The 23,231-nt window shown below is 41.5% G+C and overlaps 1 protein-coding gene across 1 annotated transcript in view; it reads right to left on the bottom strand.

Moving 5' to 3' along the window:
- Window positions 1-2,182: 2,182 nt before the first annotated feature.
- Window positions 2,183-23,231, bottom strand: part of ARHGEF26 (Rho guanine nucleotide exchange factor 26) — a 133,549-nt gene continuing 112,500 nt past the window's right edge. The window contains exons 12-15 of the mRNA XM_012437140.2: window positions 21,409-21,618; window positions 7,150-7,217; window positions 5,416-5,520; window positions 2,183-4,657 (exon numbers count right to left, since the gene is read on the bottom strand). Of these exons, the coding sequence (XP_012292563.2) occupies window positions 4,515-4,657; window positions 5,416-5,520; window positions 7,150-7,217; window positions 21,409-21,618 (526 nt within the window). The 3' untranslated portion in view covers window positions 2,183-4,514. The remainder of the gene's footprint in view (window positions 4,658-5,415; window positions 5,521-7,149; window positions 7,218-21,408; window positions 21,619-23,231) is intronic.

Raw genomic sequence — 23,231 nt, 5'->3', positions numbered from 1 at the left:
TCTTAACACTATATTGTCATTTGTCTGTTTTCTCCTTTAGTTCTGTTAGTTTGTTCTTCATGTATTTTAAAGCTCTATTACTTGCTGCATACATATTTAAGGTTTTTATGTCTTCTTGGCATACTGACCCTTGTATCATTATATAGTGTCCCCCTTTGTCCCTGATAATTTTCTCTGCTCCGAAGGCTTTGTCTGATAATAGCATAGCCAGTCCAGCTGTTTTTTTTTTTTTTTTTTTTTGGATTGGTATTTGCTTGACATTTTTTAAATTCATTTATTCTAAACCTACCTACATTAATTGTATTTGAAGTGTGTTTTGAGTAGACCCTGTATTTGTTTCTTCTGGATCACAATGCCATGTTTCAGTGTTGACTGAAACTTTGATAATTTGCTTTTAGAAATAACTGAGAACTCTTATTTCTGATGATGCTAGTTTCCTCCAGAGACAGGATGTGTTTTCTTCTTCCAGGTCTTTTTAACATACTAGAAACCCAGAAAGCAAAGCTTTAGATCTTTCAGATTCATACTCCCACATCAGAGTAAGCCCCTTAGAGACCAAATCCATGACAAGTGTTATTATTAATGGTACTAACCATTAATAATGGTACTACCAGGTAGCTCTGCCTCTCTGGTGCTTGCCAAAGCCTAGGGAAAATGCAGCAGCGATTTGGGATAGGGGATGGAGCAAAGAGGAGGATGCATCCTGCTACTTCCAGGGATGGTACTCTCTATCTCCTCTTCCATCACTAGCTTGAGTGAAAATCCAGGAAAGAGGTATTTGATTGGTATATCCTACGATAGAGGTATCTGACTGGTATTTCCTATAACATAGCTAACTAACTGTATCTTAGCTGCAAGAGATGCTGGAAACTCCAAGCCTCAAGCATCTTAAGGTTTTATAGAAGGTGCTGTAGACAGATTTCTAAGATGTCCCCCAATATCCTTCCCTGATATTACATCTGTAATTCTTTTATTTTGCATGGCAAAGGAATTTAGCAGATGTAATGAAGGTCTCAAATCATTTGATTTTGAGTTAGTCATAAGGGATGTTATCCCATGAGTCTAACCTAATTATATAAGTTCTTTAAAAGCAGAGTTTTCTCCCACTGGTAGCATAAGAGGGAGTCACAGAGATTCCAAGTGGGAAAAGGAGTTAACATGCCATTGCTGCCTTGAAGATGGAAGGAGCCTATGGCGAGGGTATGAAGGGCCTCTAAAAGCTATGAGCAGCCCTAGCTGACAGCCAGCAAGCAAACAAGGACCTCAGCTCAGCAACAGCAAGGAAGTGAATGCTGCTAATAACAGAAAGGAGCTTGAAAGAAGACACCAAGCTCCAGATGAGAAGGCAGTCAGCTAACACTTAGAGCCTCGTGAAACTCGAAGCAGGGAACCCACCCATGCTTTTCCAGGCTTCTGACTACAGAACTGTGAGATAATAAATGGGTGTTGTTTATGCCACTAAGTGTGTGGTAATTTGTTATGCAGCAATAAAAAACTAACATAAGTCATTTTTTTTTTACTTCTACCAAGGTTCACAAAGTGGCAAAATTTCACAAACCACTAAGGTTCAAATACGAGGTGACCAAATGAATGGCAGGATATGCTCCAGGGGATAAGGGAACTGTGCACCATATAAGGTAAGCAATTTAGTCCTGCAAGTTTATTGCCAGTTATGTGAAGAAATAGCATGACCCACCTCCGAAAATGTTCTAGTCTGCTACAGCAGCTGATGCCAGCATGTACCCAAAGAGAAAAGATTAGTCCCCTGAAATGTTAGCTACAGATACCTTTTATTTATTTTGAGATAGAGTCTCACTCTGTTACCCAGGCTGGAGTGTGGTGGCACAATCTCGGCTCACTGCAACCTCCACCTCCTAGTTAAGTTTAAGCGATTCTCCTGCCTCAGCCTCCCAAGTAGTTGGGATTACAGGCTCGTGCCACCATGCCCGGCTAATTTTTGTATTTTTAGTAGAGATGGAGTTTCACCGTGTTCTGGTCTCGAACTCCTGACCTCATGATCTGCCCACCTTGGCCTCCCCAAGTGCTGGGATTACAGGTGTGAGCCACCATGCCTAGCACAAATGCCTTTTAAATAGAGCTCTGATTTGGCCAAAAATCCAGGAAACTATATACTTAACTGAAAACAACCTAGAGTAAAATAAATGACATCAGCACAAAAGGACAAGTATCTACAAAATCTTTATAAATTCACAAATTTTTCTGAAAGTATACAAGGAGTCTCAATTTACTGGGACAAAAATGAACATTGTTGTTCTTTAGTAATGAAGTCAATGTACAATTCAGAGCAGGTAGGTGTTCATAGAAACAACTAGGTTTGATAAAAATACTATGTTATGTTACAATTATTCACGGTTGAAATCAAAAACTGAATGCGTTAAATACTTGCCATATAACACTTTAATACACAGCATTGATCTTCTTGCTAAATAAGACTATGATTCATAAGATGCATGTATTTCCAAAGCTGTATAACATTCTTACTTATAAATTAATTCACAGAATTCATATAGTTGCTTTTTAGCTTCAACTGGGTATTAGCAAAAATAATACAAAATGATTCCCGTGCAAGCACAAATTCACCTTCCTTCCTAAATAAAACATGACATTAAATTACAACCTGTTAGCCTCTCCTTTAAAATGTCTGTGACATTATTAAAGAAGAGACAGAATTCTTGTTTTGCAAACCCCAAGACATCTCTCACTGTGGTCCATTGCTATTACTCATTAACACAGTTGCTCAGACCTCAAGGCACTCAGACCTGAAATGTCTTTTACACTAAGAATGTATGCACAGGTCAAAGAGAGCAATCCAAGGGTTAAAAGTCCCCAGTGCCCCACACTGGCTCACTGCCAAGGTGGCAGGGTGCAGGGTGTGTGAGCCAAGCACACTTACCCCTCAACTGGGTTTCTGTAACTTTACAATTTTAACTAGTTAGCAGACAGTAGTTGGGACATGTCACATATAGATATGAGTCTTCCAATAATGTACACTTTGCTAGGTTTTATCCCTTTTTTAAAGAAAATAGAACAGAGAGGGAATATAGCTGCCAGTAAAAATCATTTCCCCCCTCTTAATCTCCCAACCTTCATCACCTCCATGAAACCAACTATTAAAATAATCTTTCTCTCTCTGTGCACTAGTGGAAAAAGTAAAGTTCTACAGAAACTCACAGTTAAGAGAGACTCCGAATACAGCAAGTAAGGCTTTTAGTGCAAATAGAATGGATTATGGATTCCCACTAAGGTCAAAAGGTATCAACTGGGTACCAAGCTGACTTCTTGATATCTTTTAAGGCCTAGTTTTCCCTTTCTTGAGATTACTGTAGTGTGTTCCAGCTAATTTCTACTTGGAAACAAGCTGGAACAGCTGAAAACCAGGTATTATTGAAGGCAAAGCAGCCTCACGTCGGTTTTTTAATCAGCTCATTTGGGAAGTTTTTTAATTAGAAAGGAGGCTGGGCATGGTGGTTCACACCTGTAATCTCAGCACTTTGGGAGGCCGAGGCAGGCGAATCACTTGAGGTCAGGAGTTCAAGACCAGCCTGGCCAACATGGTGAAATCCCATCTCTACTAAAAATACAAAAATTAGCTGGGCATGCTGGCATACTCATAATCCCAGCTACTCGGGAGGCCGAGGCAGGAGAATCACTTGATCCCAGTGAACCGAGATCACACCACCACACTCCAGCCTCGGTGACATGGGGCGGGGGTGAGGGTGGGGAGTAGGACCCCTGTCCTGTATTCATGGTTTTCTCACAAATGTGAAACCATCTAAATTCTATGTTGTTAAAGGTAGTTTAGGTTAGTCTATACTTATCTAAAACCAATGTGGGGTGAGATGGATTTTTTTTTAAAAAATCCTTAAAGTAAGGCTTTCTACTTTCCTTCTAATGAGGAAAAAGGTGACAAAAATTCAAGTGTCAATGTCCCTTTCCTGGGAATAGGTTTAGAAAAACATAACAGCTCGCCTTCTAAACTCTACCAGTTGCTTTTAAAGTCAACAAAGCATTAGAATCAGATTAAAAAAAGAGAGACAGACAGGGAAATATTTACAAAACTGGACATTCCTTACAGATATAAAATCTTGCTAATGCTGGGAAAACCTTACAAGGGTGTTTAAAGAGAAACAGTAACCTTAGTAAAGCATGGATAGAGAAAACCAGGATATGATATGTGTTTTTTAATGCCGGAACATGGTGAAATTAGGAGGAGCAGAGATGACCTGATACCTGAAGTGGACTGCTCAGCTATTCTGCTCAGCCTCTAAGGAGGTCTGCAAGGGTGTGGTTAGGTAAAAACTGAGCTGTGCAAACTAACTGTATCCACAGTTCTTCTCAAGAGAGAGCAGAACAACCTGGCAAGCTTAAAGGCAAGTGTTTTCATTCTTTTAACTAAATAGGCTGTGATAAAATTAACAATAAAACTAGCCCAGAACCAACCAGCCCACTATGTGTCGTGCAAATCTTGCAGTAATGAAAGATCATCCGAGAGACTACACGTTGGTCTCCAGTCCTAGCAAGCGTCCCATTCTCTCCACATTCTTGTCAATTATAGCTTGACATGTTATCTCCTTGGCACATTCCATAGGAAACCAGCCTCTTTCTCCATCTCGCAGTCGTTCCCCCTCATACCAGCCTGCGAAAAAGAACAGAGTCCACATCAAACAAGTATTTGGAGTGTGCCAGGCTCCAAGGAGGATATGAAAAAGCTGAGAGGCAGCATCGCTCTCCAGGCTAGTTGTCATGGATGATGAAAGGTAAGGAGAATGAAACAGGGAAAGGTTTCAAGGGGGAATGAATGACATTCCAGGGAAAGAGCCTGAGCAGAGGCCCTGAAGTGAGAAGGCTGAGTATCTGAACCTGGGCTGAGCTGGCAAAGGAGATGCTTTGGGTAAGGACAGCAGGAAAAATGATTTTTCTGAAAGGACGAATCTTTGGAGATGAGAACTAGGTCACTGGGGGACTGGGGAACAAAGAAAACTTCATGGTTTCCTTTTGAATAACAAATCAGACTGCATCTACATTCAAAACCAAATCAGATGAATCATAAAGTGTAGATAGATGAGAGGCAGGTGCACATGAGAAAGCTGAAGGGAAAGCCCAAAAAGAGAAGAGGCAAATGTTTCAAAGTCCCCAGAACACCTCTCCAAGTCATCTTTAGGCCTCTGGTAAACCATTGATTTGGGGAATAAAGTCTTGGGGAAGAGGAAAGGAGTAAGAACAGAGAAGCAACAAAATTAGCCTTAGAGATGAGAAAGCAGTACATGTATGTAATCTCAAACATTCACGTATCAAGATTTGGAATACAGGCTATGATGACAAAATGAGACTCCTCGGGTCTATAGCACTCTGAATCCTGGACCACGAGTGTCCCATAAGAACGCTCCCACTCACCATCGCTGACACGTTGATAGATGAGGACAACGTCTGCCACCTGCAGGGAGAGTTCATCTGGCTGCTTGGCGGTAAATGACCTAACGATTTCCACCTGGGTCAGTGCTGCAGCAAAGAGGACATACTAAGTTTCCAGTAGCAGAGAAAAAAATACGTGCAATCCAACAGTGTACTTAGAGGCTCGTTTTTCTCTGCAACTCAGGGCCAGCACTGAGGGAACCAAGTTGGGCTTCTAACAATAAGCAGAAGATCTTTTCTAGCAATTCCCTTACTTGGCTATACGCTTTAGAATTTTAGAACCTCAGATTTGAGAGGCCTTTTATGATGCATGAATCCCCTCAATAACAGGTTGATCAGGAGTCATTTGTCATGTCACACAATGGAGCAGAAAACAGCCATTTTGCCTTAGGAAAACTGGGACATGAGAGAGGTGCTGATGTGCTGAGTCCATGCAAAATCTGCAATAGACATAGTTCTCCTGGATCTCATCAGAGTGTTTTCCCATCCCAGCAGCAGCACATGAAAGCTTCCAAAAAAGTTGAGAAATAAAAGCAGTTCTGGCTGTGCACGGTGGCTCACGCCTGTAATCACAGCACTTTGGGAGGCTGAGGCGAGTGGATCACGAGGTCAAGAGATTGAGACCATCCTGGCCAACATGGTGAAACCCTGTCTCTACTAAAAACAAAATACGGCATTTCCAACTTTCTGGAATCCCCTCCCACACAGTGGGAGCTCAAAAAATAAAAATAAATAAAAATAAAACAAAATACAAAAAATAGCTGGGTGTGGTGGTACACATCTGTAGTCCCAGCTACTCAGGAGGCTGAGGCAAGAGAATCACTTGAACCTGGGATGTGGAGGTTGCAGTGAGCTGAGATTGCATCACCGTATTCCATCCTGGAGACAGAGTGAGACTCCATCTCAAAAAAACACCACCAACAAAAAAAAAGGAGTTCCAACCAAAAGCTTAAAAGACATGTTAGACCTCCTCAGAAATGCTGACATGTGACTTCTTGCTTAATTTGCTTTTTAATATAAAGCTTGATTTTAGGAAACTTTTGGACCATTTTGGCTTTTAATCTAAGCTTAAAGCTGTAATTTTTGAGGATTCCAGGATAATGTTTTGTCCTAATTCTTTGGATTTGACCTTCCAACTGTAATAACCTAAGGAATCACAGCATCAAAGTTAGGAAGCTAATAAGCACACACCACCACCCTTTACTGCACCAGTTTTTAATTCTCTAGAATAATGAAACACACTTTCTTGGAAGGTCAAAAAGAATTGTTAATTTTCTTTTGGATTAAAAATACTTTTCAGACTCTCAGTATGGAGAAGGCTTAAACATTATTAACTATATTGCTCATTGATAACAGCCAAAAATTTAAAAGCTTTACAGTTCATGTAGGGCTTTTAACATATATTATTTAACTTATCTTCACAATAACCCCATTGTGTATAATGGTGTAACTGATTTGCAGATGGTTAAATAGCCCTGTAATGCTAAGCAATGATTTGCCATGTTTCCACAACAAAGAAGTGCACCTTGGATTTGAATTCAGACCCCTTGACTTCCAAAGCAAGGATCATACCCTTCTGGTGTAAAGCAGAAGGAAGGAAACCTTGGAGGAAACAGGCAAGGACTGCGGTGGTGTAAACTCATTAGTAACCCGGCGTCCAGCAGAGGGCAGAGCCCATCCATGTTCCCAGGTGGGCTTCCCTTTGAGAGAACTTACAGGTTCGGTCTGCAGGCGGCTTTCCGCTGCTGTGTCCCAGGGCAGTTATCCAGCGGGCTCGCTCACTCCTAAAACAGAAGGCAGATCCAACTGAGAGATTCAAGGTGTATAAACACAGAATGGAGTGTGTTCTAGACAGCCAATGCAAAGCCATTTCCAGAAAACAGATTCTCCAGAGAGGTATGGTAAAACAGGGTTAGAGTTGTTTAAAAGTGATAATCTGGAAATCTAAAATAAGCAAGAGACTAGTCATCATTGTCAAAAGATTCTGAATGAACTTGGCTTGTTATTGATTAAAAGGAACTTCTCATATGACAGTTTAAAAGTTAATAAGGAGCTGATTACACAAACACACTATATCCCCAAACAATATTTTGCATCCTCATAATTTGATGTTTAACATTTCAAAAGCAGTAAGTTTCATTTTTTAAAAATCCTACTAATTTCTCAACTTCCTCCCTACTCCCCTTCCCACTCACTCAAACCTTTCAGAAAAGATGAGAAACTTGACATATTTAGTTGTGTCATCCCTCATACAACTGATTTTGCCAAATATGAGCCTTACTGAAATAGAAATTCTTTGGCCACTTTTACACTGTTCCCAAATGCCTAAAATGGTTTAATGAGTACAGGAAAAATGACAAATATTTTTAATGTAATATTAAGTTATAATTACATAAAAATTAATTACTTAAAGGATCAAAAGTTTCAGATAAGCAAGGACTGTTCTACCTAATGCAGTTACCCGTTTTTTGAGAATCAAGTATTAAAATTGCAACTAATACTGCCCCGCCATATACATACTGTTAAGTCTCTGTTTTTATCAAACACATGCTACATTCAGACACCACACTCGACATCCACTATTTCTTTTTTTTTTCTTTATAGATTACTCAGTCTTGGATACGTGACATCCACTATTTCACGTAATCCTCCCAAAAGCCCATTTGAAGGATGCAAAGACCAGACAGAAGTTCAGAGGCAAGTGATTCAAACCAAAGTCAATTTCTACTGTGCCACTCTATATTCTTAAGAAAAAATGCCTTCATGACAAACATCTGGGGGGAAAAGTCTAATCTCTCATAGCAGCCTGAATCTACAGATGCTTGTCGCTGTCACCCCACCTTCATCCCCACATGCATCCTTCTAATCCAGGCAGAGAGGACTTACCGCACTGGAACATGGCACCCTGGCCCCAGCCTTTCCTATACCTTCCCTCTGTTTTTACCTAGATATGCCCACTCATTATTGCCATTTAAATTTCTTATTGAGGAATAACATACATAGCATAAACCGAAGTGTGCACAGCGTTTACTTGCCAAGACATAGATGCACCGGGCAGTTCCATTCTGTCCCTTTCCAATCAATAACCTCTGTCCAAAGGTAACTGTTATTCTGTTTTCCATTACCATGGAATTTCTATTACCTTGCCTCTTTTGTACTTTTTGCATATGAAATCCTTTAGTGTGTACGCTTTTGTATTTCACTTCTTTTGCTCAACATATACCCACTCAATGTTGAAAACACAAGGCTCACTTCCTCCAGGGGGCCTCCTCTGATACATAAGCCAATCCTTCCATCCTCAACCCAGTCTGATAATCCTGTCATCCCCTCTGCACAATTCTATTACACTGCTGGTCAACAGTAAGCCTCAGAAAAGCAGGCAGCTTATCCATTTGGTTCACTGCATTATCTCTAGAACACTGCCTGACACATAATAGGGGTTCAGTACACATCTGCTAATGAATGGATCCTATAACTCATCGCATATTGAGTCCAATCATTTACTGACTCATCTGCTTCTCTTACCAGGCTATAAACTCCAGAAGGGCAGAATTAGGCCTTGTTCTAAATAATATTCTGAAGCATGTATATGTCAGCTATGGTACTAAACAATTCCAAGTATCATCTAATTTTTACAACAATCTTGCAAAGAAAATATTACCAAAATTATTTCTATTTTTTCAGAGGACAAAGGAAATCTGGTATGTTAAGCACCTAACCCAGGCAGTCTGAAATCAAAGAGGTGGGGTTACCTAGCCGATGTTTACAAAATAATGATAGAAGGCAAGAAAGGTGGAAAATGTGGTATCTTGAAAGACAGACTTTTTCTTTTTTTTTGAGACAGAGTCTCGCCCTGTTGCCAAGGCTGGAGCGCAATGGTACGATCTTGGCTCACTGCAACCTCCACTTCTCGGGTTTAAATGATTCTCCTGCCTCAGCCTCCCGAGTAGCTGGGATTACAGGCACCAGCCACCACGCCCAGCTAATTTTTATATTTTTTTAGTAGAGATGTGGTTTCACCATATTGGCCAGGCTGGTCTCGAACTCCTTGCCTCATGATCTGCCCGCCTCGGCCTCCTGAAGTGCTAAGATTACAGGCGTGAGCCACCACGTCCAGACAGACTTTTCAAAGATTAAGATGAGGCTGGGCCTTGGTCAAGTTGTTGTGTCAAGTAGTAATATGCACAATTTATATAGAAGCCAATGAGCCTGTCTTGCTTTTAAAACCTCTCTCTCGGCAGGCGGATCACAAGGTCAGGAGTTCAAGACCAGCCTGGCCAAAATGGTGAAACCTTGTCTCTACTAAAAATACAAACAAAATTAGCCAGGCATGGTGGCAGGCACCTGTAGTCCCAGCTACTCGGGAGGCTGAGGCAGGAGAATTGCTTGAACTCAGAAGGTGGAGGTTGCAGTGAGCCAAGACTGCACCACTGTACTCCAGCCTGAGTGAGAGTAAGACTGTCTCAAAACACACACACACACACACACACACACACCCCTCTCTCTAATACAGGACAAAGGGCTGTACTATAGTTCTATAAGAAATAAGCAAAGCACAACTTCATGTAAAATAATTCCCAGGCAAACACTTATATCTTTGCTATCATCTCTTTATTGGGAGTAAGATCTATTTTTTACTCAGGCTCAAGTGGAATTTCCAAAGTACAAACCCAATCGAAAACTAAATACTTCATGAATGGAAGAGTTGCTCACCAAGAGAAATCTAAAATGACCCATTTGTGTGTCTCAATGCCATACCTAAACAAGTTATACACAGCCCATACTGCTGTCTTCCTGGAGCAATTTAGAGCAACTTGGAGCCATTGAGGCAGATCTTCCTGTACAGAGACACCGTCGCTAGCACTGAGGGGCCAGTCTCAGCGGTGGCTTTGCCCTGCCACCAGTTTCCAAAAGTCCAAATGAAATCTTTCACTTCTGTGGCATGCTGCCTGGATGCTAATGGCATCCCTTAAACACGGCTGCCCCTCACAGGGACTCCAGAGGCTAGAACAAGACACTTCTTGTTGCCATCACTGAAAGGCGCCGCTTCTTGAAACTGCTTCAATTGAGTCAGTCCCCACCCCACTCTTCGATGCTGTCAAATCCGCAGGACTTCCCTTGGGGCTTCCAAGAGCCTACCAATGAGCTTCCTCAGCTATGAAGCAGAAAACACTACATTTCTAAAGCAGGAACTAAGTTGTTGTAAGATGGATTCAAAAGGACAGGAAAAACCAGGGCATAGACTTACCCATTATTAAATTTATGTATCAAGTCTAGGGCTCACTCACAGACATCTATTTTTTTCAGGGACGTATCAATAGGAAACAATCAAGATGAATTCAAAATCTATCACACACCCAGTTCATAGACTTTTCCCTTTGCCCAAAATGACAGAATAAACAATGCTGCACTAAAGTCTACCTGCAGCATATCAACTTTCTCTTTAATCTTTTTTTTTTTTTTTGAGACGGAGTCTTGCTCTGTCCCTCAGGCTAGAGTGCAGTGGCGGGATCTGGCTCACTGCAACCTCCACTTCTCGGGTTCAAGCAATTCTCTTGCCTCAGCCTCTGAGTAGCTGGGATTACCACCATGCGCGGCTAATTTTTGTATTTTTAGTAAAGACGCAGTTTCACTATCTTGGGCAGGTTGGTCTCAAACTCCTGACCTCGTGATCTACCCGCCTCGGCCTTCCAAAGTATTGGGATTACAGGCGTAAGCCACCATGCCTGTGTGTCTCAACTTTCAAGTCTAACCTGACCACTCCTTCCTTCACTCACATTAACTCTGCACAGGCCCTGGGTTGGGTGGGGGGTGCAGAGTGAATACACTGGAGTCCCTTGCTCTTCACAGCCCTCAATACGAAGGAACACACAGAAAACACTCACAAAACCCAATACAGCAAGCAGTGTGCTGACATGGAGCATGCTACCAAAACATTTCACCTAGGTAGAGAAAGAAGACTAAATTGAGAAGAGACTCTTTTAACTTATATATCCATAAATGCAGTCTTTTCATAACCCTCAAGTTCTCTCTGCATGGCATGAAATGATGTTTATACAGTTTCCTATCAGCTGTAGTAGCACCTTGGCCTGTCTCTCATAAAATTAATTATGCACAGTAGGTTTAAACTTAATTGCACAAAAGTCAAAGATACAGCAAAGTCTCACTTCTTATGGAATACCAGGCATCAGCTAGAAAAGATAGATACCGACTGAAAAAGCAGGAAGTAGGCTTTGAAGTAACAGAGGCAGGGCTGCAGGTGAGACTACATAGAACAGAACACTGGCTGAGGACTCCATCACTAATAGGGTTTTCCTGATTTCTCAACATAAAAAAAAGAGCCCTTAGTTGCTCTTTAACCTTCCATTTCTCCCTCCCCAAATGGCATTCGACCGGTTACCGTTTGTGTTTCTTCTCACAGCTACACATTTACCTGTGGTTCTTTTTGAATTTTCTATACCCACGGCCTTCGAAAAAAGTCCTTCGAAACTTTGTCAAGAATAGGATTGTGAAGATGGTTGTTTTTGTTCATTCCCTCACACATTCAATTCAACTAGATTAGTTCAGAAAACTGATCCATAAAAGAAAACCCAGAGCATGAAAAAAAGTTATTAAAAATGCTATGAGACAAGACCTTAAAAAACTAGATACCAACTCAACTTGCTAAATTTTAAAAAATCTACCTAAAGCAAGATAATATCCCTAGCCCACTAAGATTCCTAAAATTTAGATTTTTGTCACATGCTATATAGTTAAATAAATTATTTCTTGTTTATCATATTATATTAGCTTGGTCCTAAAATGTCTGGTCCAGAATCCTTCAGTTAATCTGAAGTGGGTCAGTCAATGATCTGTTTCCTTGCTGATAAAAGACCTCTTGTCCTATTGGGGTTGGTGTGAGGATCACATAAGATCAAGTCCTTTGACAGGCACTAGATAAATGTAAGATTATTATTGGGCTTAGAATTTAGATTTGACAAGGAAAAAAATCCTGTGCCCTACAATAAGTAAAATTTTTCCATGCAAACTGTCCTCTTTATGTTGTGATTTTTTTTTTAAGGATGAAGTATATGACTGTGTCAGAGACACTATTTACAATTTTATTCCATTCCATGTACTTCCTGTTAATGAAATCATTAACAGAAGCAGGAAAAGCTCAAAGACTCCCTGCAGACAATGCCCCTTTATCAGGAGGCCCAGGAATTGGTGTCTGGATGGTTGACAGCACCAGCCACATTCATTATGCTTCTAGCTCTGTGAGGGAGAAGTTTTGAGATGGATATTTGACGATGGGCTAAGGTAATCATATCCTATATCTGAAATATAATGAGTGAAGACAGTTTACATTCATCATGAACATGCCCTAGATGTTTCCTGATGGTACACACTACACCCAAATGACCTCCAAATGTTACTGCAAACGCAGGAAGCCAAGGACTCCACTTGCCACAGCCTGTTGTGTGTGCCAGCTGCAGCTGTCTGCGCTTCATTTTAATGAAGGCAGACAAAGGGGTCTCTCTGGCTCCCACATTCCTCTTGAAAGGCCCAGAGGGAAAAAGGAATGACAGTAGTAAAACATTCTTTCTTTGTCCTTTTATACTGGGTAGGCTTTTGTATTTTTCACAGACTATTGTCTCATTAATAATACCATGACCTAGGGCCTGTAATGGATAAACAGCTATAACACAGTATACATGACTTAGATGTACATTCTAAAAAACATTTGACTCAATACTTAACAGCAAACATTGAAAAACAAGTAAAATCTGGGAAAAACTTGCTCCAGCAGTAAGAAAAAGGGCAGTAAATAGAAAAGATAGGAAGCAGCTTTTCTTCTCACCTGGTTACTCTTCCACCTCGTCTTGGATAGAGAAAAGCTACTTATAATAATTATGGGTCAATCCCAAAAATATTTATTGGGAACCCACTTGCTGTGTATAAAGCAAGGGAAGGACGAGACTAGAGCTGAGCTTAGGGATTAGTGATAAAACAGTACCGTACTGATGGGAGAGGAGAATGGCTAGGAGGCTATCAGGGTAGTTCAATATGATGTGACTGAGCTAGGAAGGGGGCAGTGGAATGGAAACATGTGGAAAGATGAAACAGACTTTTACACAGGAAGAACTGGCAGGTGATGGATCTGTTCTGACAGAGAAGCATCAAAAACAGCACCCAGTCTCCAGACTGGATAACGCAAAACAGTGCCAATAGTACCATTTACAGAAGTGTGTGTGTTGCGGAAAGCCACGGGCAGTGCTGATGTTTGGTTTTGGACAGGCTGCATTTCTGAACATACAGCAAAGAGGAATGGTCATAGGTGTGATAGGCAAACTAAGAGAGCAAAGATAAGAGGCTGAGAAAAAAATAACCTCAAAAAAAGGGGTTAGCGTGAAAGAGCTGGATGGTCAATAAAACTAAAGGATACTAAAGGTAAACAAAGAGGAAGACTGGACTACTGGGTGTGAAAGTAGGAAGCCTGTCAATCTGATGGAGAGGCCTCAGCAGGATGCCAGAGGAAGAGGCCACGCCAAGATTAATTAAGGAACAACTCAACATATGGTGCCAGCAGCTCATGCCAAAAATCTAAATGTCATCAATTCCTCTCTTCCACTTACTGCCACCCCAACTCATCCAATCCATTCATTGGTCCTGTTGTTTTTATCTCCAAAATAGAACATTTCTATCTCCTCTTATATGCCATGGTCCGAGCCAACATCGGGACTCCCTCTGACTACTCCAACAGGATTGGGGTTAGGGTTCTCATTGCTTGTCCCACTGAAACAAACTTCTGTCCCCCGCCCCAGAGCCCTTGTTCCTGAAACTCCCTGCTATGGTTTATGTGGCTCTAAATCAGTGCTTCTCGAAATCTCTCCGGTAGAGAACCAGTCCCCACCCCTTGAATACATTGCAGACCAAGAGTTTTTAGAAAAACAATAAAAATAAATTAATTGTTAAAATCATCACATGCTTTGGTGCTTCAAAAATGTCAAACTGCTTCCCACATACCAGGCTGGTAACTGCCTGAGGACTGATGGCCCACAGACAGCACTGGGGTAGCTCTGCTCTTAGATGAACTGGCTTTGGTTGCCCACTGACCGCTACCCTCTCCCTGGTTTATTCTGCTCCAGCCACATTCTCCATGTTCAAGCCAAGTTTGAGAACACTAAACTCATTTCCTTGGAGGTTTTCCATTTGCTGTTCTCTTTTGCTGAAACATCTGGCTCTGCATTTTCCTAATGCAGAAGGGTTGACTTCTTCTTTTCACTCAAAGCTCAAATATCACCTCTTAAGAGAAGTCTTCCTGCACCACCTAAGTTAGAGTGCATATCCCCACCCCTGCCCCAATTAGCACTCACTCCGGATCACATCACCAGCTTTAGAGTCTTCACTGCACTTACCACTACCTGAAATGATTCTTTATTTTTAATTGGATCAAGAAGAAATGCTTTCCTATCATCCCAGCTCATTGCAGGCCATTTGCCCAGGCAGACTGGCAAAAGCTCCCTTCCATCCAAAGTTACCCTTCTTAAGAGCAGGAAGCCCAAGGGGATCAGGTCTTCACTTGGATATGGGCCTAAGGGCAGAGATTTGATCTCTGTATGGTTCCCTGCTACATCCCAGCACTGAGAATAGCACTTCACAGAAAGTAGCTGCCTGACAAAAATCCCTGAATTGGCTGAGTGTGTCAATTGCCTGTCTTCCCAGCACTTTGGGAGACCGAGGCAGGTAGATCACCTGAGGTGAGGAGTTTAAGACCAGCCTGGCCCACATGATGAAATCCCATCTCTACTAAAAATACAAAAAATTAGCTGGGCGTGGTGGCGGGCACCTGTAATCCCAGCTACTTGGGAGGCTGAGGCAGGAGAATTGCTTGAACCCAGTAGGCGGAGGTTGCTGTGAGCTGAGATTGTGCCACTGCACTCCAGCCTGGGCAATTAGAGCCAAACTCTGTCTTGAAAAAAAAAATCCACTGAATTAATTAGTCTGGAGAAATAAAGGCCATTCTCTTGAGAAGTTCTGTAAAGGGAAGGAAGGATGTAGGAGCAGGTTGGGAGTTTGGAGTCATGCAGTGGAGGCCATGGATGAGACAGGAAACATGATGGGAGAAGTGAACAAACAGTGGCACACACAGCAAGCACTGGGAATTCTCAGGATGAGACTGCAGTGTGCAGTACTGAGAGCCGTCCTCAGCAGAGGGTACACTTGACATGGGCCCTAAGAGGAGGTATCTGGCCATCTGAGGAGGCCTGAAGAGGGCATTCCAAGAAGTATGAAAAACACAGGCAAAGGAACAAAAAAGAAAGTTTAACATGGAAAATAATTTTGGGGATGCAATATCTATTTAGCATGTTATTATAAAATCTTCCAACCCACATAAGATCATAAATTTAACATCCAGATCTCCACAAACTTTTTCCTTTTTAAAGCCTATGGATTTAGGTCAGGCATAGTGGCTCACACCTGTAATCCCAGCATTTTGGGAGGCTGAGGTGGGCAGATCACTTGAGGGTCAGGAGTTTGAGACTAGCCTGGTCAATATGGTGAAAACCCGTTTCTACTAACAATAAAGAAATTAGCCAGGTGTGGTGGTGGGCCCCTGGAATCCCAGCTCTTTGAGAGGCTGAGGCAGGAGAATCACTTGAACTCATGAGGTGGAGGTTGCAGTGAGCCAAGATTGTACCACTGCATTCCAGCCCCAGTGACAAAGTGAGACTCTGTCTTAAAAAAATAAAATAAAAAATAATAAAGTCTTTGGACTTAAAAATTCTATATTTTAGTAGTTTCTCAACAGTTAATAGTAACTGACTTCCTGGAGTTTTCCTTCCAAATCTAGAACAAGCCAAACTGAGCAGCAAAGTAGGGGTGGAACAGCCTACTGGCTGGCAGCTTCTTTGTAAAAAGATTAAAATTTATTACTAGAAACAGTGCTAGACTGTCAGGAAGGCCAGATTCTAGCTCCAGCTTTGGCAATAACTCACTTCCTGTATGCCTTTGTGAGTCTCACTTCATTCTTCAAGAAACTTCTGAGAGTCAGAAAGAGTGTCATTCATAATTTCACCAGGAAAATGGACCTAAACTTGAACTAGGGATTCTGGGAAAACCAAAATGTCTGACCACCTGTATCTATATGCTTTCTTCAGCTCAAAAGTCTATCTTCCTCTAGAAACACCCATGGGTCCCTTTGTCATGTTCTATAGCTGGCTTGGTACCTGGCACAGCCCAGATGCTCGCTGTTTGCCCCATCTCCTTTTGGTGAGCATTTCTGCATTCTTTATGTAATCAAAGCCACTGATTTTTCTTCCACAATTTTACTGTCTCATGAAGTTAAATTGTTCTTGTGCCAAACAGCTGCACCCCTCCTACTGCTGATTTTACATGTTGAATATCCTCAGGTGGCCTCTAGTTTTTCAAAGGAGGTAAATATTCAGGTGTAAAATTCATTATTCTACAGGTCAAAGAGTAAGTAGTGAAAAGATCTGCCTGACTGGTCTTAAGTTCTTCAATGACTTAAGGCCAGAGTAGTAGTGAAAACCTTGTTTTTTCAACTAGATTGCCAATGAACCATATTAATCAAATAAGAGATACAAGAAAACCTAAACAACATATACTTATTGATGCCTTTCACAAATCTTGGAAGCAAATAACACATTCTATGCAGATCAAAACTTAACTGCTCAAAACTAGGAAGCCCAGAGCTATATTTCCAAATATGGCATGTAACAATTTGCCAAGTTTTTAAATAGTCTTTTTTTTTTTTTTTAAGGAAAAGTTGAGTGTTTGGTTGCTATTTTTTCAACACCAATGCTATTTTATGTCTGGAAAGCATGTTTGGGGGCCGGAAGCAGTGGCTCACGCCTGTAATTCCAGCACTTTGGGAGGCCAAGGTAGGCGGATCATCTGAGGTCGGGAGTTCAAGACCAGCCTGACCAACATGGAGAAAACCTGCCTCTACTAAAAATAGAAAATTAGCCGGGCATGGTGGTGCATGCCTGTAATCCCAGCTACTCAGGAGGCTGAGGAAGGAGAATCACTTGAAACTGGGAGGCAGAGGTTGTTGTGAGCCAAGATCACACCATTGCACTCCAGCCTGGGCAACAAGAGTTAAACTCCATCTCAAAAAAAAAAAAAAAAAAGAAAGAAAGAAAGAAAGTATGTCCATTTATTTACTTCTCAACTGTAATTGTGGGTGAGGGCAAAGAGAATGAGAGAGTCACTCCTTCTGTACCCAGGGAGACCTCTGTTCCATGCCCCTTCTGGAATGTCCTCATGCTATTAATTAAAGAACTACAAATATGAGTCAGACCCACGGGTTTACAAGTGACATGACTAAATATTCTGAGAACATGTCTGATTGAGGAAATGAACAACTATTCAGTCTCTGGCGAGAATGAAAGGCAAAAGGATGAAACAAATGCTACAGAATGTCCCAGGAAAGGATCTAGCCTTGGCGTGAAATAAACTGAACATGTCAGTTCACCTCCTACTCTCTTGGAATAATCTCAGAAACGAGTGGTGGAGATTACATAAATTATGAATGAGACAGTCAGGAAAATCTCTGTTGAGATGTTGGCAAGGCCTGAATAAAGAAAACAAACAATCCTTGTAAACTGGAAGAAAAGGAAAACACAAGGCAAAACCAGCAACACTTTCACCATTACTAATGATATGGGGAAAGGGAAGTCTCTAGTTTCTGAGAATTCTCTATAACACCGGAAAAGTACTAATCTCCCAAGTGTTTAAGCTGTTCTCATCCTTAAAGTCATATAACATCCAAAGCATAGGCATACTAAAAATTCTGTTTTTAAGAGATGTTTCCCCACACAAAGGAAGTCTAGGTTTGTCCTCACTGGCGAAGGGGTTTAAACCACTTTTGGAGTTCAAGCAAGGCTTCCCCTTGGCCCTGGTCTTGGGTGTATCACTTGTTGGTCACCTCACAGACCAGCAAGCACACTCCCACCCAAGCTCACCTCCCCTGAGCCACAAACACAGAGGGGCATGGTTGGAATGCCATCAGTGCTTTTCAGTGCCTTCAGTGGAAGAACTCTGGGATCTCAGAGAAAGGCATTTCTTTGCTTTGTAAACAAACACATGAGGATGAAGCTCCCTTTTTTTTTTTTTTTTTTTTTTTGATAGTTGCTAACTAGGGTGATGGTTGCTGAAGGTTTGGGTCACTGTGGTAGTTTCTTAAATTAAGACAACAATGAAGTTTGCTCATCAATTGACTCTTTCATTCCTGAAAGATATCTGTATAGCATGCAATGCTGTTTGATAGTATTTTACCCTCTGCAGAACTTCTTGCAACATTGGAGACAATCCTCTCAAACTCTGCCACTGCTTTATCAGTTCAGCCTATGTAATATTCTAAATCCTTTGTTGTCATTTCGAGGATGTTCATGGCATCTTCACTTTCTTTGCTCATCCTGAAGAAGCATCTCCTCATTCGTTCAAGTTTTATTATGAGATTGCAGCAATTCAGTTGCATCTTCAGGGTTCTCTTCTAAACCTAGTTCCTTCGCCATTTCCATTGCATCTGCGGTTGCTTCCTCCTGAAGTCTTGAACCCCTCAAAGTCATCCATGAGAGTTGGAATCGACTTTTCCCAACTCCTGTTCATATTGGTATGTTGATCTCCTCCCATGAATTATAAATGTTTTTGATGAAATCTACAATGGTGAATCTTTTCCAGAAGGCTTTTAATTTACTTTGCCAAGATCCATCAGAGGAATCACTATCTATGGTGGCTGTAGCCTTATGAAATATATTTATTTTTTCAATACCTTGGTGAACTCTCCAGTTCATTTGGAATATTCTATAGCTTTCACCAACCTGTCCTTGGTGTTCTCCAGCCTGTGAAATGTTACTTCTAGGGACAAAAGATGTTAAATAATTTGACATTTTATGTGGATGCCTTGTAATTTTCACATTTTTTTTAAGTCTCTTGATAAAGATTCTTTGCTTGGCCAAACTTTATAGTTTGACTTCTGTGCCTTCTCCCAGGCTCATCTGTACAGTTCTTCATAAAATCTAGTTTTAGCAAAGAACTCTACTAAGTCAGTTTCGCAAGAATATCCCCAACCCCATCCTCAATATCTGATAAGATTCATTATTCTCCATCATCCCACAGGTTACGATGTCTAATCACCCTGGCCTGTCGTCAGCAAGAATCCTGTTTGGTTAGTTTAGCCAGAATCTCCCTTAACCCTGATATTTCCTCTTAGTAATTTTCCATCCACGGACCTCTATCCTGCTCCATGGCTATAAATTCCTACTTGCCCATGCTGTATTCAGAGTTGAGTCCAATCTCTCTCCCCCACTGCAAGATCTTGTTGCGATGGTCCTTGAACCTATTAGGATGGTTTTGAATAAAGGCTGCCTTACTGTGCGTTAGCAAGTGTCTTTGAATAATTTTTCTTTAATATTCTCTTTATTCATCTAGGAACACTGTTAAAATCACTTTTTTTTTTTTTTGAGATGGAGTTTCACTCTTGTTGCCCAGGCTGGAGTGCAATGGTGTGATCTCGGCTTACCACAACCTTCACTTCCAAGGTTCAAGTGATTCTCCTTCCTCAGCCTCCCAAGTAGCTGGGATTACAGGCATGTACCACCACACCTGGCTAATTTTGTATTTCTAGTAGGGGTTTCTCCATACTGGTCTGGCTGGTCTTGAACTCCTGACCTCAGGTGATCCACCTGCCTCGGCCTCCCATAGTACTGGGATTACAGTCATAGGTCACCACACCTGGCTCTATAATCACTCTTAAAGATATCTCTTTGGGATCACTTTCTCTAAGATCTTGCTACAGTTTTAGGGTTGTTATTCACCAGCTACTGATCCATTTTAATCACACCATTTAGGAACCTTGGCAGAGATGCCATGGAAGGCAGGAATCTGAGAGGACAAAGAATTAGGGAATTTCTCCTTTCCCTCCAATGTTCCACTCTCTGACCCAATGGAATATTGATGATTATTGCAAAAGGAAGTTTCTTATTTCCAAACAAATAAATTGGTCAACAATCCCTAAGTGGACCAAAAAAAAATCACTGAGGTGGACTTGAAAGTTAAACCCACCCCAGCTCATCCAACATGAGAACTAACTGCACCCTAATCGCTGGAGAAACTGCAGGCACAAACAGGATGCCTGTTTTGCTCTTGCATAAACTCTGGATTAGAAAGAGGATTTACTGGCATATTTTTGTAAACCGTGTAGTTCTTTTGACAGAAATCATTGAGCTTTCTGCTCTCTGGTTGAAGGCAGGTGAGTGAGAAATGATCTCAATTCCATTACCTAAGAAGGCTTACGGCCTAGACTCAAACTACCAGTTGAGTCATATTCCCTAAAGATGGTGTGTCATCTTTTTGTCAATGAAAAAGGTAAAATTATTCTTAAACCATTCTATAAAAATAAAAACATCATCTAAAGCACAGTGCATCTATCAGGACTTATTTTTTTATTTTTTATTATTTTTGAGACAGAGTTTCACTCTTGTTGCCTAGGCTGGAGTGCAATGGCGAGGTCTTGGCTCACTGCAACCTCCGCCTCCCAGGTTCAATCGATTCTCCTACCTCGCCTCACAAGTAGTTGGGATTACAGGTATGTGCCACCTCACCCAGCTAATTTGTATTTTTAGTAGAGATCAGGGTTTCTCCATGTTGGTCATGCTGGTCTCAAACTCCCAACCTCAGGTGATCCACCCACCTCAGCCTCCCAAAGTGCTGGGATTATAGGTGTGAGCCACCACACCCAGCCTATCAGGAGTTATAGGGACAAAAATAACAACATCCATCTCCTGTAAGAAGATTATAATGAAAAGAACAACATCTGTAAAAAGCACCCAGTGGCAGTGCTTAGCAAACAGTAGGTGCTCAACAAAAACATGAAAAGTAGCTGCTGTTTTAGGGAGTCTGTAAACCAAAGGAAATCAGGTCAGGGAGATACTCCCAGATATTCCAGATCCTTTTCCCACATATACTTACTGGGTCTCAGCTCCTAGCAGCATTTCCACTTTCTCATTCGCATGGTTACTAAGAACTGTCAGAGTAAAGAGGTGACTGGCAGAGCTCTGTCTTGAATAAAGCATTGTGGAGCTGTTCTTCCCTGGAGAAGAATTAAGCTCTTCATTGTCACAAGATTCTACCAATAGCTGATCTCTTAAGGAATAATCATTGACGTTGTAACTTTCTTCACTATAAAGGAAAGGGAAAAGAACATGTCAATTATTCAGCAGATAAGACTGTGACACTGTCAGTTTTCAAGGCACATTTTGGTGGAAATGGCAAGGAGTAGGCAGGAAGGAGAGGGAGAGAAAGACTTATTTTAAAATATGAATTGGAATTCTATCTACTGATTATGATTCAATGTACCCCCCTCAATTAAACCTAATTACTATTTTTATGTATGTAAATACTAAATTGCATTTTGAGTATAAAAGCAATACAAAAAAATAAAAAATAAAACCCTGTAGGTTTCACTTGACATCATCCTGGAACTGTTATGTGATCCTTGCATCCATCTTGGTAATGCTGCAGCTGGTATATCTCCCCAGCTTCCACATCTCTATTTGCAAAATAAAGAAGACCCAAATCTACTCATGCTCTGGGTAACAAGACCTTACCCCAAAAACACCCATCTCCAAACGACCATGCATTGGAAAGAAGAGCCCCAGAGGTCTGCTTGCTTCTGGCAAGACACCGAACCCATTCTTCTGTCCCACACCCAGTGCCTCACTGCCTGTTTCAGAAACCACCAGGACTAATCCCATCACACCCTCTATTCCCACTTAGGCTCAGGAGCCCCCCAATATCCTTCATTCTCCTACACTCCACCTTTTTCCACTCCTCAGCTGGTCCTGAACACCTTCCACTGTGCCCTCTGGTAATGCAATTTCCTCATTTAGGGAATGCAGTAAAGTCTTCTAAATACTTGGCCCCATCCCTGAACCTTCCCTTCGCATTCTTGCCTTAAAAGAAACTTGGCTCTCCCTACAGGACAAGGCATCTCCCGAGAGCTCTCTCTCTGCCTGCCTGCTTTTTATTCTTGCTTCTATACAATCATTGCTTCCTCCTCCCGAAAAATCATCAGCTTTGAAGCTTATGCCATCAGTCTCTAACTCATAACCACAGTCATCTATAGACCTCTGGATCATTCCCAATCCTTCTCCTTGAGTTTCATTGCTGGCTCTGTCCACAATACTACTTCTCTCTCTCTCTCTCACATACACACATACACACACACACACACACACACACACACTCTCTCTCTCTCTCTCTCTCTCTCTCTCTCTCTCTGGTCATCTACCTCAAGTCCCCAACACTACTTCCTTCTTGAATTCCCATGTAAAGGATCTTTCCATTACCCTGTACCCTCAATTCTCTGACTTACTCTCCTCCAATGATCTTGTTTTCTACTCTAGTTCACCCACAAATCCATGGTTGTACCTTAGTCCTTGTCATTACCATCAACTACAACCTCTCTGTAATCCCAGTGTCAAACATACCACTCTCTAACCAACACAGCCTTTCTTTCCAACTCACCTCCTCTAATCCTCAACACCAACCATTATTTAACCCACCAGTTCTTGCAACCCATTGACTCTACAACCTTTCCCCGCCATCCTTAATTCCCTCATATCCTCTTGTTCCTGCATATTAAATTACCTAGCTTGGATTTCTTGGCACTTAGTTATAATTATATCTTGCATACATGTTTATCTCCTTGATAGTACTTGCCTAGCAAATCCCAAACCTGGTTATATACAGCTTTTCCTCCACCCTTGCAACTAAACATGGGAGCACTCAAT

This window comes from Aotus nancymaae, unplaced genomic scaffold (genome assembly GCF_030222135.1).
Source record: "Aotus nancymaae isolate 86718 unplaced genomic scaffold, 86718_ANA_hifiasm-v0.15.2.pri h1tg000019l, whole genome shotgun sequence".
Lineage (NCBI taxonomy): Eukaryota > Metazoa > Chordata > Mammalia > Primates > Aotidae > Aotus > Aotus nancymaae.
The sequence above is the reverse complement of the archived record's forward strand: the minus strand, read 5'-3'. Positions and strand labels throughout refer to the sequence as shown.